General features: G+C 33.8%; 1 protein-coding gene across 3 annotated transcripts in view; it reads right to left on the reverse strand.

Moving 5' to 3' along the window:
• The window catches only part of LOC110112140 (suppressor of RPS4-RLD 1), a 52,509-nt gene that overhangs the window by 25,829 nt on the left and 8,096 nt on the right, over positions 1–18,584 (reverse strand). For all 3 annotated transcript variants that reach the window (XR_002304994.2, XR_003702826.1, XM_020844239.2), the window contains exons 4-11: positions 16,311–16,355; positions 16,133–16,234; positions 15,974–16,054; positions 11,701–11,767; positions 10,848–10,948; positions 7,939–8,046; positions 7,395–7,465; positions 7,214–7,270 (exon numbers count right to left, since the gene is read on the reverse strand). Coding sequence is in view for 1 of the 3 variants with exons in the window: in XM_020844239.2 (XP_020699898.1) it covers positions 7,214–7,270; positions 7,395–7,465; positions 7,939–8,046; positions 10,848–10,948; positions 11,701–11,767; positions 15,974–16,054; positions 16,133–16,234; positions 16,311–16,355 (632 nt within the window). In the remaining 2 variants the exon portion in view is untranslated. The remainder of the gene's footprint in view (positions 1–7,213; positions 7,271–7,394; positions 7,466–7,938; positions 8,047–10,847; positions 10,949–11,700; positions 11,768–15,973; positions 16,055–16,132; positions 16,235–16,310; positions 16,356–18,584) is intronic.

Consider the following 18,584-nt stretch of genomic DNA (forward strand, 5'->3'; position numbering starts at 1 on the left):
GCCTCGCCTCATGAACGAAAAACGCCTCGATACCCGAATACGCAATTTTAAACATTGCTCACAAGTGCTCCTGCTCCTCCCTTTGCTCGGATAGCGCAAGACCGAATGCAGCAGTTGCCGATTCACGCACTTTTTTTCTTCTATCTCTTCTCAATCGAGATAATCATGCGATTCTTCTTGCTCATTTTGACTATCACGCCCCATGCTCTCTCTCTCGCCATTTAAGGAGGCAAAGAAAAGCCTAGTACGTCATATTTTTCTCCCTCCCTCTCGTAGCAGCCACCAAACCTCTTCCCTATATTCCATTTCATTTCTCTCTCGATTATAGTAGCCATTGTTAGCAAAGAAGACATCTCCATCTTCTACCTCTTTAAGCGAGGTGGAGTTTTCCTCCTTTCTCTTGAATAAAAGTTGGATCTTCCTCCATTTTTTCATATTGACTGAGACCATTCAACAAAAATAAGTTTTTTAAAATTTTATTAGTGATTGCTTGGGTTTATAAATTTGATTGGTGGCTTTAGATCTTAATTGAATATATTTTCTTGGTTTCGTATATTTTTGGATGGCTCTTCTTCATGACTGTAAGCTCTCATTCTTGATTAGAATTTAATTCATAAATTACGGAATCTAGGTCATTTTGGATGCTTTCAATTTAATTGTTTTTTGTCTGAATCTTTGAGGCTTGATTAATGAAATTCAATTTAAGCTCGATTTGTATAAGCTTTATGTTTCAAGGATGTGTTCCCTTTAGTGTCATCCTCAAGGCGTGATCAGTAAAGCATCTTTTTGGCTTTGGGCTTTATGTCACTCGCCTAGAGGTAAGTAACTATTGTTTATTTTGGTATAAGCATACCCTTCTTTGTTAGGGGTGTAATCCGAGATATTTGTATTAGAATTCTTTTATAATTATTTAATTTGCTAGTTCTATTCAAATTTTTGTTAATATTATGCAGATCAGTGATATTATTTATGGATCACATTGAAATCATTATGTAGTAAATCTTCGCTATTGCTCATAATAAATTAGTAAGTTTCATAAAAAGAATATTCTTGATTTATTGTTGTATAACCTCAAGTTTATAAAATTTTGTATCTTCATGATGCTCTATTTTGAATGCAATAAATATATTCTTGACAAATCATATCAATTTTATTTATTTCAGTACATGATACTCTTGTTATAAATCATGTTGATTATATAAATGGTACTTGTCATGCTGAATTACATAACACATGCTGATTATTTGTAAATGCACTAGCATTGTGTGATTATGAGTATGTCAGTATAACCCTATTTGTTTTTGGCTAGCCAGTGTCTATGGGCCCCTAGAGTGATGACTCTATAGGAAATTACTGGATTTCATTAGGATGGTGTTTACCTTCCCGTGATGGGTATATGATAAACCGATAATAAATATATATGTATAAATAAAAGAAAATATGAGTATATATGAATTGAAAACGAGAAATGACTTACAGATCATTATGAGATATAAGAATACTTAGTATGATGCATTTGTAAACAATATAATAATTTGGCATTAATAGCTAATTGACATATCTACATGCATATTAAAAAATGTTGTAGAAAACATAGCATATCTTATGATAATTTTTTATTTTTTATTTTTGATATAGTGATTAAAAATTATTACTCTCATCTTTTGGTTGTTCATATTACATTTCTCATTCATTTGTCGTTTATGCTTTGATAGATAGGAATTACTTGCTGAGTTTAATGTATCAAACTCACCCGTTGTATTTTTCAGTAGGTCTTGCAGTCATGTTTGGTGAACCGCCACCTCAAGAGTAGGGTTACCAGCAGCAGACTATTTTGGTATTTATTATTTCATAGTAGTTAGATATGTTAATGTTTTTTTAGCGCTGGATAGTTTCTTTTCTTTTTTTTGTTTTATTTATATTTCTGTTGGCTTGTACCAGAATTCTTATTACTTTGATGTATTTGTTATTTGAACTTCTATCAATGAATTGGTTCTTTATTTTATTTCCTCTATTTACTCTGATGCATATATACATATATATATATATATTGTTATATCTCATGTATATGTATACTTCTCTCTGTGAATACAAAGTAGGTCTTTCTATCCCTTCATCACGTCCCGTGCTGCCAGGGTGTACCGCCTTCTGAACCCGAGGTGTGACTCAGAATACTTAGGTTCAAGATGAGTGTTCATGTCTTTTAATTACAGTAATGATTTTATATTCTCTTAAAAATTAAATACATCAGAAGATAATGATATCTGCTTATTTAGTTTTTATTACAAGCTAGATCATAATTTACCCTTTACATACTCAACTGATTGGTCATTTTGAGTTAAATGATAATTAGCATGTTATGTTTTATATTACTAAAAAAGTTGATGAATGTTATATGAACGAAATGATTAGATAGATATGCGATAGCCTTACCAATCCTCCTTTTTGAAACACCACTTACATGTGCATTTTGAATAATGGCGTATACCCCCTTATGGTACTGACTAGAGATGCAATCTACTCGCATGCGTGAATGTAGAAGGTTCTGGAAAAGAAAATGAAAATGAAAAATAAGTACCTTCATTGGTACTATTTTAGACGATATCTCCTCTGTCGGTTGTATTACTTAAAAAACGATAAATATATGATATATATATATATATATAATTATTTGTCATATTCAAATGAATTGAAAATATAAGTAATTTATGTTTCAAAATGAGCATGCATATTATTTCAAAGTTCTTATATTTTATAATTTAGAAACATAATGTGCTCACTGAGTTCTTTTATGACTCACTAATATGTTATAAATTAACATATGTATTATTCAAAAGCTTAAAATGAATAAAAGAGGAGAAAACATTTATCGTAGGCACGACGCTCAGAGAGTACTTATAGCATTTTACTTCAAAATTTTTTAGGATTTAATGGCCATTTTTGTATATTGGAATTAGATTATTAGTAAATTAAAAATGTAACAAACCATTCAACCGTCTATTCACGCCTCGTTAATTCGGGTCTCTGAGCTGGGTCATAATATTGTCGACACCATCTCTAGAGAGCTCCCAACATGACTTCCCCCAACACTGCCCGTGCCATCGTTGCTTTCTCCATCAAGGTCAAGCTGATTCCATCTCTAGCAAGCACCCATCCTTCTCTAATGAGTCTCTATCACAACTTCAGCTTGAGCTCAACCCCATCATTTTTCAACAGACCAAACTCAAGCATTTCATATGAGCTCTAGCCTATAATTGAGTAAGCGATGTAACAACCCAAATTTCTTGGTAATTAAATAAGTTTAATTAAAATAAATTAGTCTTTATTAAATATTATATATCTTGTTAAACAAAATATTAAATATTATGAGAGCAGTTAGAGTTGTGGGGTCCACTCTTTGATCCTTATCAACATTCAAAATGCATCCAAAAAGGCCTCCTGTAGAAGCTTTCGGTGCAGAAATTCATCCCTGAGAGAGTTTGGAACTTCACTCTCCCAGAACTGTAGCAAATGCCACTGATTTGTGAAGAAAGAATCGCAGAAATCACTTTAGCATAGTTCGCTACAGTGATGCGGGTCCTGTAGTTCAGTTCGGTATGGAGCATCTGCACTGCAATAATGTTCGGTTGTAGCAGAATTCGGCTAGTGAAGACTGAAGAGAGAATTTCTGGATTCTGTAGAAAAACTGTGGCTTATTGTAGAAGGATTTTCTGAAGAACAATTCAACAGTTCCGGTAAGTGGAAATTTAGAAATCTGTTAAAAATATTTCTATGTTTGAATTAGATTTATTTGGTGAATTATAGCAGACGTGTATGTAACTGATTTGAAAATAATGAACAATAAACTTTTGAAGGATTTGGAAGAGTAAGAATCAAAAAGGAATTTTAGAGAAATAGTAGAAGATAAGAATATTGGAAGAAAGGTAAGAATTGTGATGATTATTATTATCTTTTATATCATTTAAATTCATTCAAGTTCTAAAGAAGTGTATATTAAAAGTTTAGTTAGGATTCTTCAGATATATACATGCAAAGAGAAGATTTCATAGTGACTTACAATTGTAGAAGGGTGTGAAGTAGAGAATTGGAAGAGACGATTCATCAAGGAGGTAAGTTATGTAAAGTTAATTACTGATTTTTATATTTATTGTCTTTGCAATGGTTTGAGTAATTCAATGCATTATGAATACTTGCATAGCAACCATAATAGATTTCATTAAAGTGTTCATGTATAAACAAATGTACTTTATGTGGAAAGTGAAATGATATTTGATCAAATATGTTGGTTCAATCGCTCTAATGATATGTTAACGAAAGAAGTTTGCAAGTGTTAGATAATGAATGTCAAACTTTCTTACAACACTTATACGGCTATATAAGTGATAACAGAGATGAATTATGAAATTGAGAGTTATTAAATATTTATTTAATAAAGATTGGCTATGTTATGTTATGTTATGATATCTACATGGTCAGGTGGGCAAAAGGGACCCGATATGAAACTTGAATTGTAGATGGGGCAAAAGGGACCCCAAGGAAATGGATACCTGCATAGCTTGCATAGCAGGTGGGGCAAAAGGGACCCCTAAAGAGGTAAAAGGGACCTCTATGAAATTCAATTGTGATAATGCCAGGTTTACTTAGGCTTCATTGAATATGTTAAAGTATAGACAATTCTTTTAAAAGATTAAATATTCAGTATCTATCTCAAATGACATAAAGGATGAAGTTCAATATGATGTTTTTGATGCTTTACAAATAATGATAAGTTGATGCAATGATTAGCTTAATATTGTATTTCATTTTATCAATTCATTTTTATTATTATTTAATTTTGCATAGCTTACGTGAGCCTCATAGCTCACCAGAACTTTCTTCTGACTGTTTTTACAGGCAAAGGAAAAGATAAAGTTGTTGTTGATTATATTTCAAGTACCTCAATGTTATGTGTTATTTCTATATATGTTAGTAAGGATTAGCTAAGGGTATGTAAACACTCATTTGAAGTATTTTGTTTGGATGTTCCTTAGTGGCTCTGTAACTATGTTGTGGATGTTTAAAATGTTAAGTGCTTCAGTTAATGTATCAATGAAGGTTTATGAGATACTTCGTATAGTTATGCTAGTGATTAATTGTTTTCAAAAACATTAAGGAAAGAAAATGATATGTTTTAGCTGTTACACTCTACACTACTAGTCAAGGGTACTGTGGGGTGTTACAAGCGAGTAGAGCTTGAGTTAGTCTTGACTCGAGTTTGACTCAACTTATTTACACCCATAGAAGAATTGGCTGTTGAGACTCTAGATAACTGTTGTTAAAGCAAGTAACAGTTAGAGATAAAAAAGGTTATGGCAATTTAAGAGCGATGCGCGTATTGTGGCACTAGGGATCTACATTCTAAGCATATTGCAAAAGAAGCAGGTCATGTGAGATCAATGACAAAAGACAATCAACAGAAGTTGGCACCAAGCAAAAATTGTTGAGCTCAAAAACGAAAAGGGCTAGGTAGCAAGGAAATCAATCCTAGAAAAATTAGAGATTGACCTCGCACTGCAATTATTGAGTTACGATCAACATCACCATTGATGGTAAGGCCCTAAAGGCAAGTGACAGAACCACTAAGGCTCTGCATCGAGTTAAAAAGAATGAGATGTGAAGCGTAACTGTGATGAAAGTTGAAGATGCGTCGGGCAATGAAGGCCAAGACGCACTAGATATTGAAAAAAAGAATGGCTCAGATACCATGTGGAGAACCCAAAAGGAATTCTTTCTTATTGATTCAAAGCATTTAATATAAAGTAATTTATAGACTAATCCAAAGAGAAAACAAAGAAAATATCCTACACAAATGTAAGAAAAAATTTATTGTTGCATACATATGATAACCTTCCTATTTTAAATGTATACACCCATATCCAGAGCTTGCTAATATGCTTTTCAACCTTAAATCCAGTCATAGATTTCCTTCTTCAACCACCACTTCGTTTTTTCTTCCATAGCAACTATGGGTTCTAACAATCATGCTTACAGCCATATGATCCCAAACTACATTATTCTTATGCATATTTGAAGTTTCTAAATTCAATATCATAGTAGAAGAAAATTGAGTATTTCACAAAGAAATTAGTATATAATTAATTCTAATAAATTGTTTATTATGATAATTTGTTTGCATATGACTTGGTTATCTTCCTATACTGAATTTGCCATATAGCATCATTATAACATACAACCAAGACACTCAATGCAAGATAGATCCAAGATAAACTTGATAAATGTAATGCCCAAACTAATCAGTTTAAGGAATAGACAATCAATTGCCTTATTTATAATGTTCATAGTATCACATCATTATACAATGATGTTAGGTAAAACACTACTAGGCTAAAAGTTGATACTATTGCCATGACATGGAGATTATAGCACTTGCACAAATAGGTACTAAAAGGGCATCAATTAGTAGAACGCTTGTTATACCACCAAGAAGGAATCAACTACATAGCATTAAGATAGGTCCCAGGCTTCCTGCCAAGTTACATGAGAATTTAAACGAACTTCCACAACAAACTTATCCTGTCAAAGCCATGACACCAACCCAAACTTACCACTGTCATTTTCATCAAAACATTCATAATCATAATCTTCCTCACGAAGGTTATAATCATTTTTTGGCCACTACAATTTCAACAATAATAGTTTAAGTCAATCTCTCTAAGAGCACGTATTCTCTTTCTTGATTTACCCCCAGATAATATTCATTATCTTACCCATAGGATCAAGGTTGATGCCCCCACATCTCAAAATTTCATAACTCGTTCTACTGCAAATTTCCTCGATCACCCTATGTCATGTATTTGACGTTCAAAGATGAAATAAGAACTAATGAAAAACAAATAGTACTAACAAAATCACTATATAAAAAGTATAAGTTTTTCCAGAAAGTCAGCGCCATATATGATGCAATGAAATCACCATGAGAAAGATAAAAGGTTTAAGCTCCAATAAAACATAGAAATAGATCACTTAAAAATTCAACATGACAATTAAAGGAAACAATAAGAATCCTACAAAATTTTACAAAAAATTAAATCAAGATGTACTTTATATGCTCATGGCAACAATAATTTTCTACGGCTAAATAAAAGATTGAAAAAAATTGGCAATGCATATGCTAAATACAAATGTATGTAATGATAAGAGAAACATAAATTACCTATGTTGCCCCATCATATGATATAGTAACCCACGCAAGTAGTATGCTTTGGCAAACCTAAAAGATAGATCAAGCAATACACAAAGGAAACCACAAGTAAAAACATTTCTTCTAGTTACTTGATCAAAACCTGGCATTAAAGCACTTCACAAAGAAAAAAATATACATTTCCTAGTATTACCTTCCATCAACAAGTAATATTTGCTCAATGCATTGTAATGCTTCCTCTGGTTTTGCCAGATCTTGATAAAACTGCACAGTAAGATAAGCATTTGCTGGTAAATTAAAAATGAACAGCACTAAAAAGATATTTATTCTAGGAATCGTGGAACTCTATATAAAATGTAGTGGATGTCTTTAAAATTTCATTTTCTTCAACTATTTCAAAAGAAAATATTATATACTATAATAATAAACCAGAAAAAACTCCAAGAAAGTTAACGTGTTGTGAAGTGGAAGCAAAAAATAAGCCACAAACTGTAAAAGAAAGCATATCTTAATACATCACTTGAAACAATGATAATCATACTTAAAATTATGGAGATATTTATTTAATACTAAATCTTATTTTTCAAATAAAAAAAAGAAAGCACTAACAATACAACAAAATGATACTAGAGTACGTTTAGAATAGAGATGTATGCATATGTTCCCCAACGATACAACAAAATGATACTAGAGCACGTTTCTAAGAGGAAAAAAATAAATATGCAAATAAACTATACCTGCGCAAGATGGGTCCATGCCTCTAGAAAACTTCTATCAAGTTTTATTGATTTGCGATGCGCCTCTTCGGCTTGACAATATTCGCCAATGTGAAACAAAGCAAGACCCTAGAGCCAAAATCATTTGAAATATTAATATTGTAGGTTTATTGAATCAACAGAATTAAATAGTTCAATGGCGAGTAGCTGATGCATGGCATACAAAACAGTTGGCAGATATGGCATAATATAAGAAAATAAGATAGGCAAGTGTATATAGTGAAAACTAAAAGAAAAAAAAAAGTTCTAATAAATTGTCAGTTGAGGAAACATGTTGAAAATACAGAATAATTCCTATACATAAACGAGATGGCTAAGGTATAATTAAAAAAATAGAGATTAATTTTTTCATAAATTGCAAAAGAGATATCTGGCAAAACACACCCAAAAATCATAGCATACTGACAACAAATCAATGTGGACTCAGTTACCTTCTTACATAAATGATGTTGGTTTGTTTTGGAAGATACCAATTTAAACGAGACAACAAAGATATAAAAGAGTTATTCAATAAAAATAGCCAATCACGAAACTTAAAAGTGCGAATTGCAATAAAGTGGACTTTTGATGAGGACATCAACAGAGAATTTCGGCGCATCTATCATCGGAAGAATCGTAGATCGACGGCTATGATTCGGAGTCTTTATTTATGATGCATTTATTTATTTTATTTTTATTTATGTTTTGGTTTATCATTGTACCTCGAATAGGTATTAGTTTATGTTATAGCTCTGAGGGCATTTGAGTCTTTGCGTTTTCTTTTATTTTGAGATCTATATATGAGGGCCCTCACTATTATATGAGTTGATGATAGATTAATGAAAATTTTCAGCCTTCTAGTTCCCTTGAGCATTGAGAGCTCTAGAGAAAGGAGAAGTCTCTAAGTGAGGGAAAAGGCAATACCCGTCAACCGTCGGAAGAGTCCGAGCTCACGGTCTACCTCCCCCATCCCTTTTCTCCACCATCGACCTTTCCCCCTTGTCCTCCCAACCGACAGTCCCTCCCCCATCTCCACCCAAACCGTCGGCCAAATCCCTCCAACCCACCGGCTAAGCCCTTCCCCACCCTCCAACCACCGGCCCACCATCCCCAAATCCCCCATCGTCCGCCCCCCACCCAAATCACCCAAACTGAGCCCTCCCTAGCCGCCGACCTCTCCCTAGCCAACCCTAGCTGCTAGCCATGCTAACCCCAATCCCCTTGATTCTATTTTCCAATCTCCACACTAATGCTTTCCTAATTTAGAGCTTCCTAATTTTGAAGATCCTTCAATTCAAATTCAAATGAATTTGAATTTCAAATACTTTCCAAATTAAAACAAACTTATTTTAGGAATTTTCCCAATCATCTCAAATCTGAAATTGAATTGGAATTAATTTCAATTTCAACATTCATTGCAACTAGACACATCCATTGAATGTGGACAACCCCCCCCCCCCCCCCCCCCCCTTCCTTTGGCCGCTCCTCTCTCCCAATTATTTCCTTCCTTATTAAGGACTCCAATTAAGGAGATAATTAGCCGCCTCTCTCACCTTTTTTCCTTTGTGTTTTCTACAATTAATCTCTCTAATCAATCACCCACTTTTAATTCCAGAAATAAGAAATTAACCGAACCTTTCCTAGTTTTGGCCGAAACCCCCAAGCACCTTTCCCCCCATCACCTCTCTTCTCCCTTGCAATAAAACTACTTTGGTGTGATTTACCCTCAGATTTTGTGAGTTTGTTTGCTGATTTTGTCTCTATTGATAGAAAAACTTGAGATCTACAAGTATTTCCTATCAATTTCTAAATGGATTAAAAGGATGAGTTGTTAAGTGGTTGATTAAGTCTACTAAATAATTGAAACCCTTTATTGTTCATCGCTCCAACAAATAAGCAAAAAGAACTCAAGATTTGATCCTAAGAGTCGTTAGAATGCTTTTAAACACTTTAAAGGTTATTTAGAAATGTGTATCTTAGTTAAAGAAAGCATCAAGCAAAGAAAATCTAAATAGAAGAATATTCAAGTTAAATTTGGTTCAAATTGAATCAAATTAACCCTAAAGTTTATCTCTAAGGGTGAGATAACTCCAAGTGGGTTCTATGCTTCATAGGATAAAGCTTTGGAGCTTTAGGGAACTTCAAGGGAATCCCCATGACATGAAAGAAAATTTCTAAGAATGCAATCCTAAAATATTGACAGCAAACTTGTAATTCAATAATTACTCACATAGATCGGTTCTATGCTTCATAGGATAAAGCTTTGGAGCTTTAGGGAACTCCAAGGGAAACCCCATGACATGAAAGAAAATTTCTAAGAATGCAATCCTAAAATATTGACAGCAAACTTGTAATTCAATAATTACTCACATAGATCTCAAATTTTGTGAAACACCCCACCGAACCCTTGAGATAGAATTATTGAAACAATTATCATGCATAATATCCAAGGGACGATGTTATGACCACAAAAGAAACGTGTGCTTTTATGTCCCTTTTGATATTATATTATGAACTTGGTTAACAATCTTTTGAATATTGGCGCAACAAATATATGATGATCCTCGAGTAAACTAAATTTTATTCTAGGTCTCTAGCATAGAAAGGGCAGCACACACTTTAGCAAGTAGAAATAGTCCAACAAAAGTGGGAAGTTCACGAAGTTGAGGATGCAAGAAGTCAGCAATGAATATCCTTGTTGCCATGTAGTTCAGGGATGTAATGATTTCTGAGTTAAGGGGGTTTCACTTTCTGCTTTGCTAGTATGAAAGTTAAGGCATATTTATACAATTTCCTGTATAGTTTAAAGTTTCAAATTATAAAATATCATTGCTTCATCTCAAAATCAAAGCAAAAAAAAGAAGAATGTTAAGAAACAAACTTGAACTTACTAAGTATGTGTATGCAGACTTGTTTTCCCTATCACATTTGACACAAGAAGACAGATCTTCCACTGCGGCATGATAGTCTTTGAACTTGAAACTAACAATTCCTGCAGTATAATTTGCTGAGAAATCATGGAAAAGCACAGTAACAAGGTTGCTTACCCTACTTTTTGATTTGGTGTGAGAAAGAAGATGTTTGTGCTCGAATGGATTGTGTAATGTTCGAGTGATGCTTAATTGCTACCAAGGAAGGTGAGGTAATGTGGCCGACATAACCTATTCTTCTTCATTACAAGGCCTTCTGACAACAAACTATTCATTTTGAAATGTCTTGATGTGATTTGATTAATTGAATTGCCTGAAAATTGACTCATAAAGAATTGTGCGCATTTGGAGGGAGAAATTTCTTTAAGGTGTGGAGCTATAATGCCCCAAATCTATCAAAATAATTAAGTATGACAAGTGAGTTATTTAGATAAAATGGGTTAAAAGTTCCAACAAATTTATTTGTAAATAATTCTAGCGTTGGCATTTCTTCTTTTAGTTTTTTTTTTTTCTTTCATATTGATCCACCCTATAATAGGTATTGTGAAGACAGGATCTTTACTATGTTTCAACTCTCTTTGATACTTTTTCCCAGCAAAGCCCTCCTGCTTTAACAAAAAATAGTATAATAGGTTTGGGGACTAAATCATTTGATTCCTGCTTTGGCCAATTATTTGGAGGTAACTTTCATAAAAATAAGTTTTATGGAATAGACATGAGAGAGAACTTATGACAGGAAGACATACAGCAGACTGCACCATAGCAAGATTTATGATATAGCTTAAATACTCATTAAATGTAAAAATGTACTAACCCCTTTCATGTAAAATATCAGACGAATTTGGCTCAAATTCTAAAGCTTTCCCCAAGTCCTCAATAGCCTATAAATCAAGAAAAAAAAAATGGTTGGAATAAACAGGCGGCAATGCTTAAAGTGTAGATGTCAATTTAATGGAGTACCTGAGATGCAAACACAAAATATAATCATTCACGTGTCACCTATTTCCCTTATGAATATGCCATTCCAAACAACACATAAAAGCAATCATCACAAACAATAATACATGATAAATAATTCAGTTTGATAATTTATGAGAAAAAGTTAAATTGCCCATGGACTATTTCTGTGGTGCAATTATAGTCCCAAATTATAAATGTGTTTAACTTAGTCCCACTCAAATATTATACAAAATAGCCCTTATGTTGGATTATTTTGGATCATATTTGAGGGTTCAATGGACCGTTTTGGATTGAATTTAAGAAGTGACTAACTTGGACGCATTAGATGGTCTAGAACTAAAACAGCCCTCATACATAGCTCAGGGACAATTTTGACATTTTCTCGATAATTCATTCATGAAATCTCAAGGCACAGTATTTAAAAGCTGCATAAAAAAGTGAAACTGTATACTTATTTCAACGATGTTCTTTAGCACAGTTGAACTGCATTTGTTGCTGCAAGAAACTAATATTTGCAGAATTCATCATAACAACTTAATTTATATGCATAATTGCAAGCTAATTCAAGAAAAATATACAACAGATTAAAAGCATTTTCTGAATATGATATACAGAAAGATATAGTTGGATTGATGCAATCTAGGTTCTAAAACAAGTAGGAGAACACTAAGAATGTAGTTGACAACTAAATTATATACAATTGAAAATGAAACTTAGAAAATTAACAAGAAGACACACAAAATAACCAAAAACTAAATTAAAATACTCTTAGAACAACCTTGAAAGGTCACCTCACATGCAAATCATGAAAATAGAGAATGGTGCTCAAAGCAAAAATCAAACCAGTGGTTCAGCACAAAAATTATGATCTAGCTCAACTCGGCGCTCCTTCGGCAAGTACCAAGAAACGGGACACAACAACACCTTACACTCAATATTTAGAGAAGAAAGATAAAAGTGCAAGGGAAACCGTTGAAAAAAGAAATAGATAGAAAACTGAGAAGAAGAAAATATGTAGGAAGAAGATAGCTCTCAAAGAAACTCTCAAGTTTGGATTTGTTTTCACCCACAACAACCTTTACCAGCAGCAAATCAGCCATGTTTTATAGGAGAAGAAGGTCATAATTGTCCACTTAAATGTGCCACCCAAATAGCCAATAGAAGCCAATCAAGACAACCACTTAATGGGAAGAAAAAAAACACTAATGTAGGAATTAGCAAGGAGACGAATTGAACAGCCAGCAGCAGGGAAACCGAAGCCCAGCTGGGAAAACCAAGGGCTAGCAAGGAAATTGAAGCCAGCATAGAAAACATACAACAGGAAAATCGAAACCAACATGGGGCAGACCAAGCAACCAGCCAACATGGGAAGAAAAGGACCAAGCCCGATAAGGAAAAATAGACCAAAATGAAATACCCTTTTAGCCACCAAAGAATAAGGAAGCAAATTCAACATAAGTGGAGAATCAATGGAGAAAAATTATCTAAGAGCATCAAACCCAAGCATGATCATGAGTTGTATTTCATCATAGGGTGATACAAATAAAAAGAAACATAGAGTCCAAATTATATAGAAAAATAAAAACATATAATGATAATTCTTGATTACATCATGGATACAATAGACAACAGATTCGCCACTTTTCATTTTCAAATGCTTAAAAGGATGCTACTTGTAGAATTTGCAACAACAACAACAACAACAAGCCTTTATCCCACTACGTGGGGTCGGCTACACAAATCTTTTTCCACCATTATATCATGTTATGAGTCAAATTATTATTTAAATCTCATTAAAAAAATATCATTTATAATGTTTTATAACCAAGTCTTTTTAGGTCTATTATAAGTGGAATCTGATTGTGTTGATAAATCTGGTTATTCTATTATCTCAGACCTCAAAGCTTGCGTATTCGTTGGGGGGTGCGGGGGTTTACCCACTGCTTAGGTTAAAAAAATGTTTTTCGTACAAATCCCCTGCATTGCGTACCCGAGCGCCCCGACACTATGTTCCTCAGTGCCCAGTGCTTAGGGTTGCAAGCGAACCAAACATTCGACGAGCTACTCGTTGTTTGGTTCGATTAAAGCTCGTTTGTGATCGTTTAATTAGCTAAACAAACAAATTTGAACAATATTTTAAATACTTGATTCTTAAATAAACAAACTTGAACACTAATGTGTTCGGCTCATTTATGTTCGCGAACAACATCATTTGAAGTTCGTGAACAAGCTTGACATTAAGCTCGATAAGAAGCTCGATAAAATCTTGATTCGTGTTTGATTTTGAACTTGTGAATAAGCTAGATATAAATAATTAATATTTGACTATAAAATTAATAAATATAAATAATCATTGTCTTTGTTATATAGACAATTGCTTTTATTATAAATGTGTTTGTTCATAGATATGTTCATGAACGTATTTGTTTGATAGTTAAAAAAATTTCGTTAAATATGTTCGCGAACAAGCTCGATAAGCACTAAACAAACGAACATGAACACTCATTAATTTAAATGAACCAAACATGAACATAAATAATAAAGCTCAAACAAACATGAACCAAACTTGAACAAGCTGATATTAAATGAACACAAACATGAACACTCACATACTCGGCTCGGCTCGGTTCGTTTGAAGCCCTACCAGTGATGAACGAAACAGAGAAGAGCACCGCAACGGCCTAGATATGGCGCCGCAACAGTGCAAGATAGAGGATTGAGCACCCCAACAACTGAACGATTTCTTTCTCGTTTTTCTGAAGGGTTGCATCCCTTGGGATTATTTTACTTAACTTTCTCCTGTATTTTGAGTAGTTAGATATTGATAACGGTGCATGCAAGAAGAGAATCAAGGAGAAAATGAGAGAGAAGAGAGATCTATACTTATTTCTCCTAATTTTCATAATGGATTTCTTGGTGTAGTGTAACTCCGTGGTTTTTTTTACTATTTTAGATTTTTCCACGTTAAATTCCAGTGTCCTTAACTTTTTCGTTGCTTTTACTTTCTTGTTTGTTTCATCATTGTGGTGTTTACTCCTCACCTCACCCCCAACAAGGTCTACCCCAGTCTTTCTTAACATAGGCCAAATCTAATACATTTAATCTCCTAAATATGTCATCAGAAGGCCTACGTTTTATGTGACCACACCACTTAAGTGATTCTCTTCAATCTTATCTTCCACTAGGGTTACTCCAAACTTTTCAAATATATACTTGTTTTGCATTCTGTCTATAAGAGTAAAGCCACTCATCCACCTGAGCATCCTCATCTCTGCAACACTTAACTTAATTTTATAATTCTCTTTTAATGGGTAATATTCTGCATCATAAAGCATTGCAGGTCTAACCACCATCTTAAAGAATTTACCCTTAAGTTTGAGGAGTACATTTCTATCACACAATAGGCCCAATGCATTCCTCCACTTCAACCATCCAACTTGAATTCTACTAATAATAATCCCATCTATTTCACCATCACTTTGAACAATAGACCCGAGATATCTAAAATGTGCACTCTTATTAATGACTTGATCGCCCAAAGTTACAATTCCCCCACTAGATCTATTACTACTAAAATTACACTCCATGTATTAGGTTTTAGACATACTCAAACGAAAATTATTAGACTCTAAGGTTGATCTCCATAATTCAAGTTTACCTTCAACTCTCTCTCTCTCTAGTCTTATCAACAAGAAGAATACCTTCAGCAAAAAGCATACACCAAGGTACATCTTCATGCAAATGTCTAGTAAGAACTACTTGCAGAATTTGTAGTTGAAATGAAATCAGATGGGGAGCAAACAACCATACCTTCAAGGTATTGTGATTTCCTCTCGTGCATGATTCATAATGCTACAACCCTAGTGATCTTACATCCTCAAAATGATATTCAAGTGGACAACCTCGTAGAATAATCCTCAAATGTTGCGTAAGTAAAATAGTATGTAATACTGTTACTGGGATTATGACTATTTTAGACGTATGACTATTTCTTGCATATTAACATTTATGAGGTACTTATGACATATTATATTAGTCTAGTATTATAATGCAGAGAATCCAGTTCACCTTCAGATTAAAGAGAACGAAACAGAAGCCTTCAAAATAAATGAAAAAAAAAGCCTTGCCTCCTCAAATTCACCTAATGCAGCACGAGCCTGTCCCCGCCGCTTCCAAGCTTCACCAGCGGATGAATTGCACTTAATAGCCTGCACAAGAAGCACTTTCAGATGAAATAATATGTAAAATTGTAAATAATCAAATTTAATACATATTAGTTTGAATACCATAGTAAAATCATCAATAGCAGCTTCGAGCTCTCTTTTAAAAGCATAAGCTGTCCCTCGACCTATAAGAGCCTCAGCATATTTGGGTTTTTCACTCAGAACCTGCATAAATATTGAAATAGATATTGTAAATTTATTCATTTAAAAGGTCATGAAATGCAGTAGAGATCAAGCATACCTGGTCAAAAATAGATATAGCGTCAACATAGTTCCCTTCATTAACCTACAAAAATATTACTTCCTTTTTTGGCACAAATTAAATAAGTGATGGTTTTGAGATGCACTAAACTACAAGTCTACAACCTACATGCACTATGAACAAGCAAAATCTAGAAGACCAAGCAAGTAAAATCTGTGTGCAGGCGTGCAGATATAAAAGTTTCTCCTACTTTACTGAACTTATTGACCCATACACGCTTTCATAAGCATCAAAAATCAAAATTTATAAATTATTTTTGTAGAATATTAGAAACACAGCCTGCACTATCATTACCCTAAATTTGTTAGGTTAATCTTGACAAGGAGAAAGCTGAAAAGCAAAAAAAAACACTCAATGCACCCTCCAAACATGACTGAATAGACAAATCTATACAACAACAACATCAAGCCTTTGTCCCACTACGTGGGATCGGCTACATGAATCCCCTTTTTTCTCCATTGTGTCATGTTAAAAGTCAAATTCTCATTTAAATCTAATAAAGAAAGATCAATTCTAATATTTTCTAACCAAGTCTTTTTAGGTCTACATCTACCTTTATTAACATAAGTCGAATCTAATATCTCTACTTTCCTAACCGGGTCATCGGAAGGCCGCCATTTTATGTGACCAAATCATCTAAGGCGACTCTCTCTAATCCTATCTTCCAATGGAGCTACTCCAACCTTTTCACGTATATGCTCATTTCATATCCTATCTCTAAGGGTAAAGCCACTCATCCACCTGAGCATCCTCATCTCTGCAGCACTTAACTTAATATTATGCTTCTCTTTCAATGGCCAACATTCGACACCATAAAGCATTGTAGGTCTCACCACCATCTTATAGAATTTTCCATTAAGTTTGAGGGGGACTTTTCTATCACAAACAAGCCCGATGCATTCCTCCACGTCAACCATCCAACTTGAATTATGTTGATAATATCCCCATCTATTTCATCATCACTATAAACAATAGATCCAAGATATCTAAAACGTTTACTCTTATTAATAACTTCATCGCCCAAAGTCACAATCCCCTCACTAGGTATATTACTACTAAAATTACACTCCATATGTTCTGTTTTATATCTACTCAAGCGAAAACATTTAGACTCTAAGGTTGACCTCCATAATTCAAATTTACCTTCAACTCCCTCTCTAATCTTATCAACAAGAACAATATCATCAGCAAAAAGCATACATCAAGGTACCTCCTCTTGCAAAGATAATATTTCCATGGGTACCAAAACAAATCCAACCATTCAGATGTTTAGCCCCTCTAAACCAGGTCTTTATTCCATATACATTGAGTAGGTTAAGTTACTTAAAATCGTTTGTAGTCTTACCTTCCTAGGAATCCTCAACAGTTTCTTGCCATCATTTCCAGCCTTGCGAATGCAATGGCTTGTTATACATTGAATATTATGAGGAATCACTAATCACCAGATCACCAACTATGCATAAATCATAAGAACAGACAACCCTCCAAATTATTAAAGGTTACAACAAGGATTATAAAGGAAAAGTCAATTCTTGCATGCTTCGTAATAAAGCTTGAGGTCCCGGAAAAAGGAATTTCATAAACAAATGACAAAAAGTGAGTTTATGTAGATATGAGCAATGGAGAACCCCCAAGGCCTTCATCAATATGCAGAAGACAGTGCACTTCGCCAATCATCAGGGAAGGTTCTCCAACAGCTCTCACTTCAACTAAAGATATTAGAAAAACTGAGGGATCGAAACACAGTTTGGCTTAAAAGAATGGGCTTGATTGTAAATTATCATTCTTGAAGATATATGTACATTTGAAAAAGAAGGTTGTAAGATTATAAACCACACAAATTTCTAAAATAGGGGCTAAATTAAACTTTCATTTTAACAAATTAATATATCATGATCATGTAAGACCAAACTACTCGGTACAGTCACTCCACTCTCGAAAAAATGTATTTAGAGGCTATAAAGAAGGAAAGATCATTTACAACAGTAGGCCCTTTCTTATCCTACGTTGAAACACAACTGAAATGAAGGAAACAAAATAGTTGACCTTGAGCTATGTTTATCTGTTATACATAACCAGAAGCTACGGTGCAGCCATGCCTATGAGTAGAAGTTAACGCAGCTGAGTCAATTGATAAAGCATAGAAAAGAAAATAAATGCAAACATCACAAGGGTAGCAATATATCATTTAAGTGTGTTTTTCAGAAATTTGACTTTGCAATAAAACAAGAAAAAAGACTGGCCAATACAACA

This window comes from Dendrobium catenatum, unplaced genomic scaffold, assembly GCF_001605985.2.
Source record: "Dendrobium catenatum unplaced genomic scaffold, ASM160598v2 fragScaff_scaffold_1482, whole genome shotgun sequence".
NCBI lineage: Eukaryota > Viridiplantae > Streptophyta > Magnoliopsida > Asparagales > Orchidaceae > Dendrobium > Dendrobium catenatum.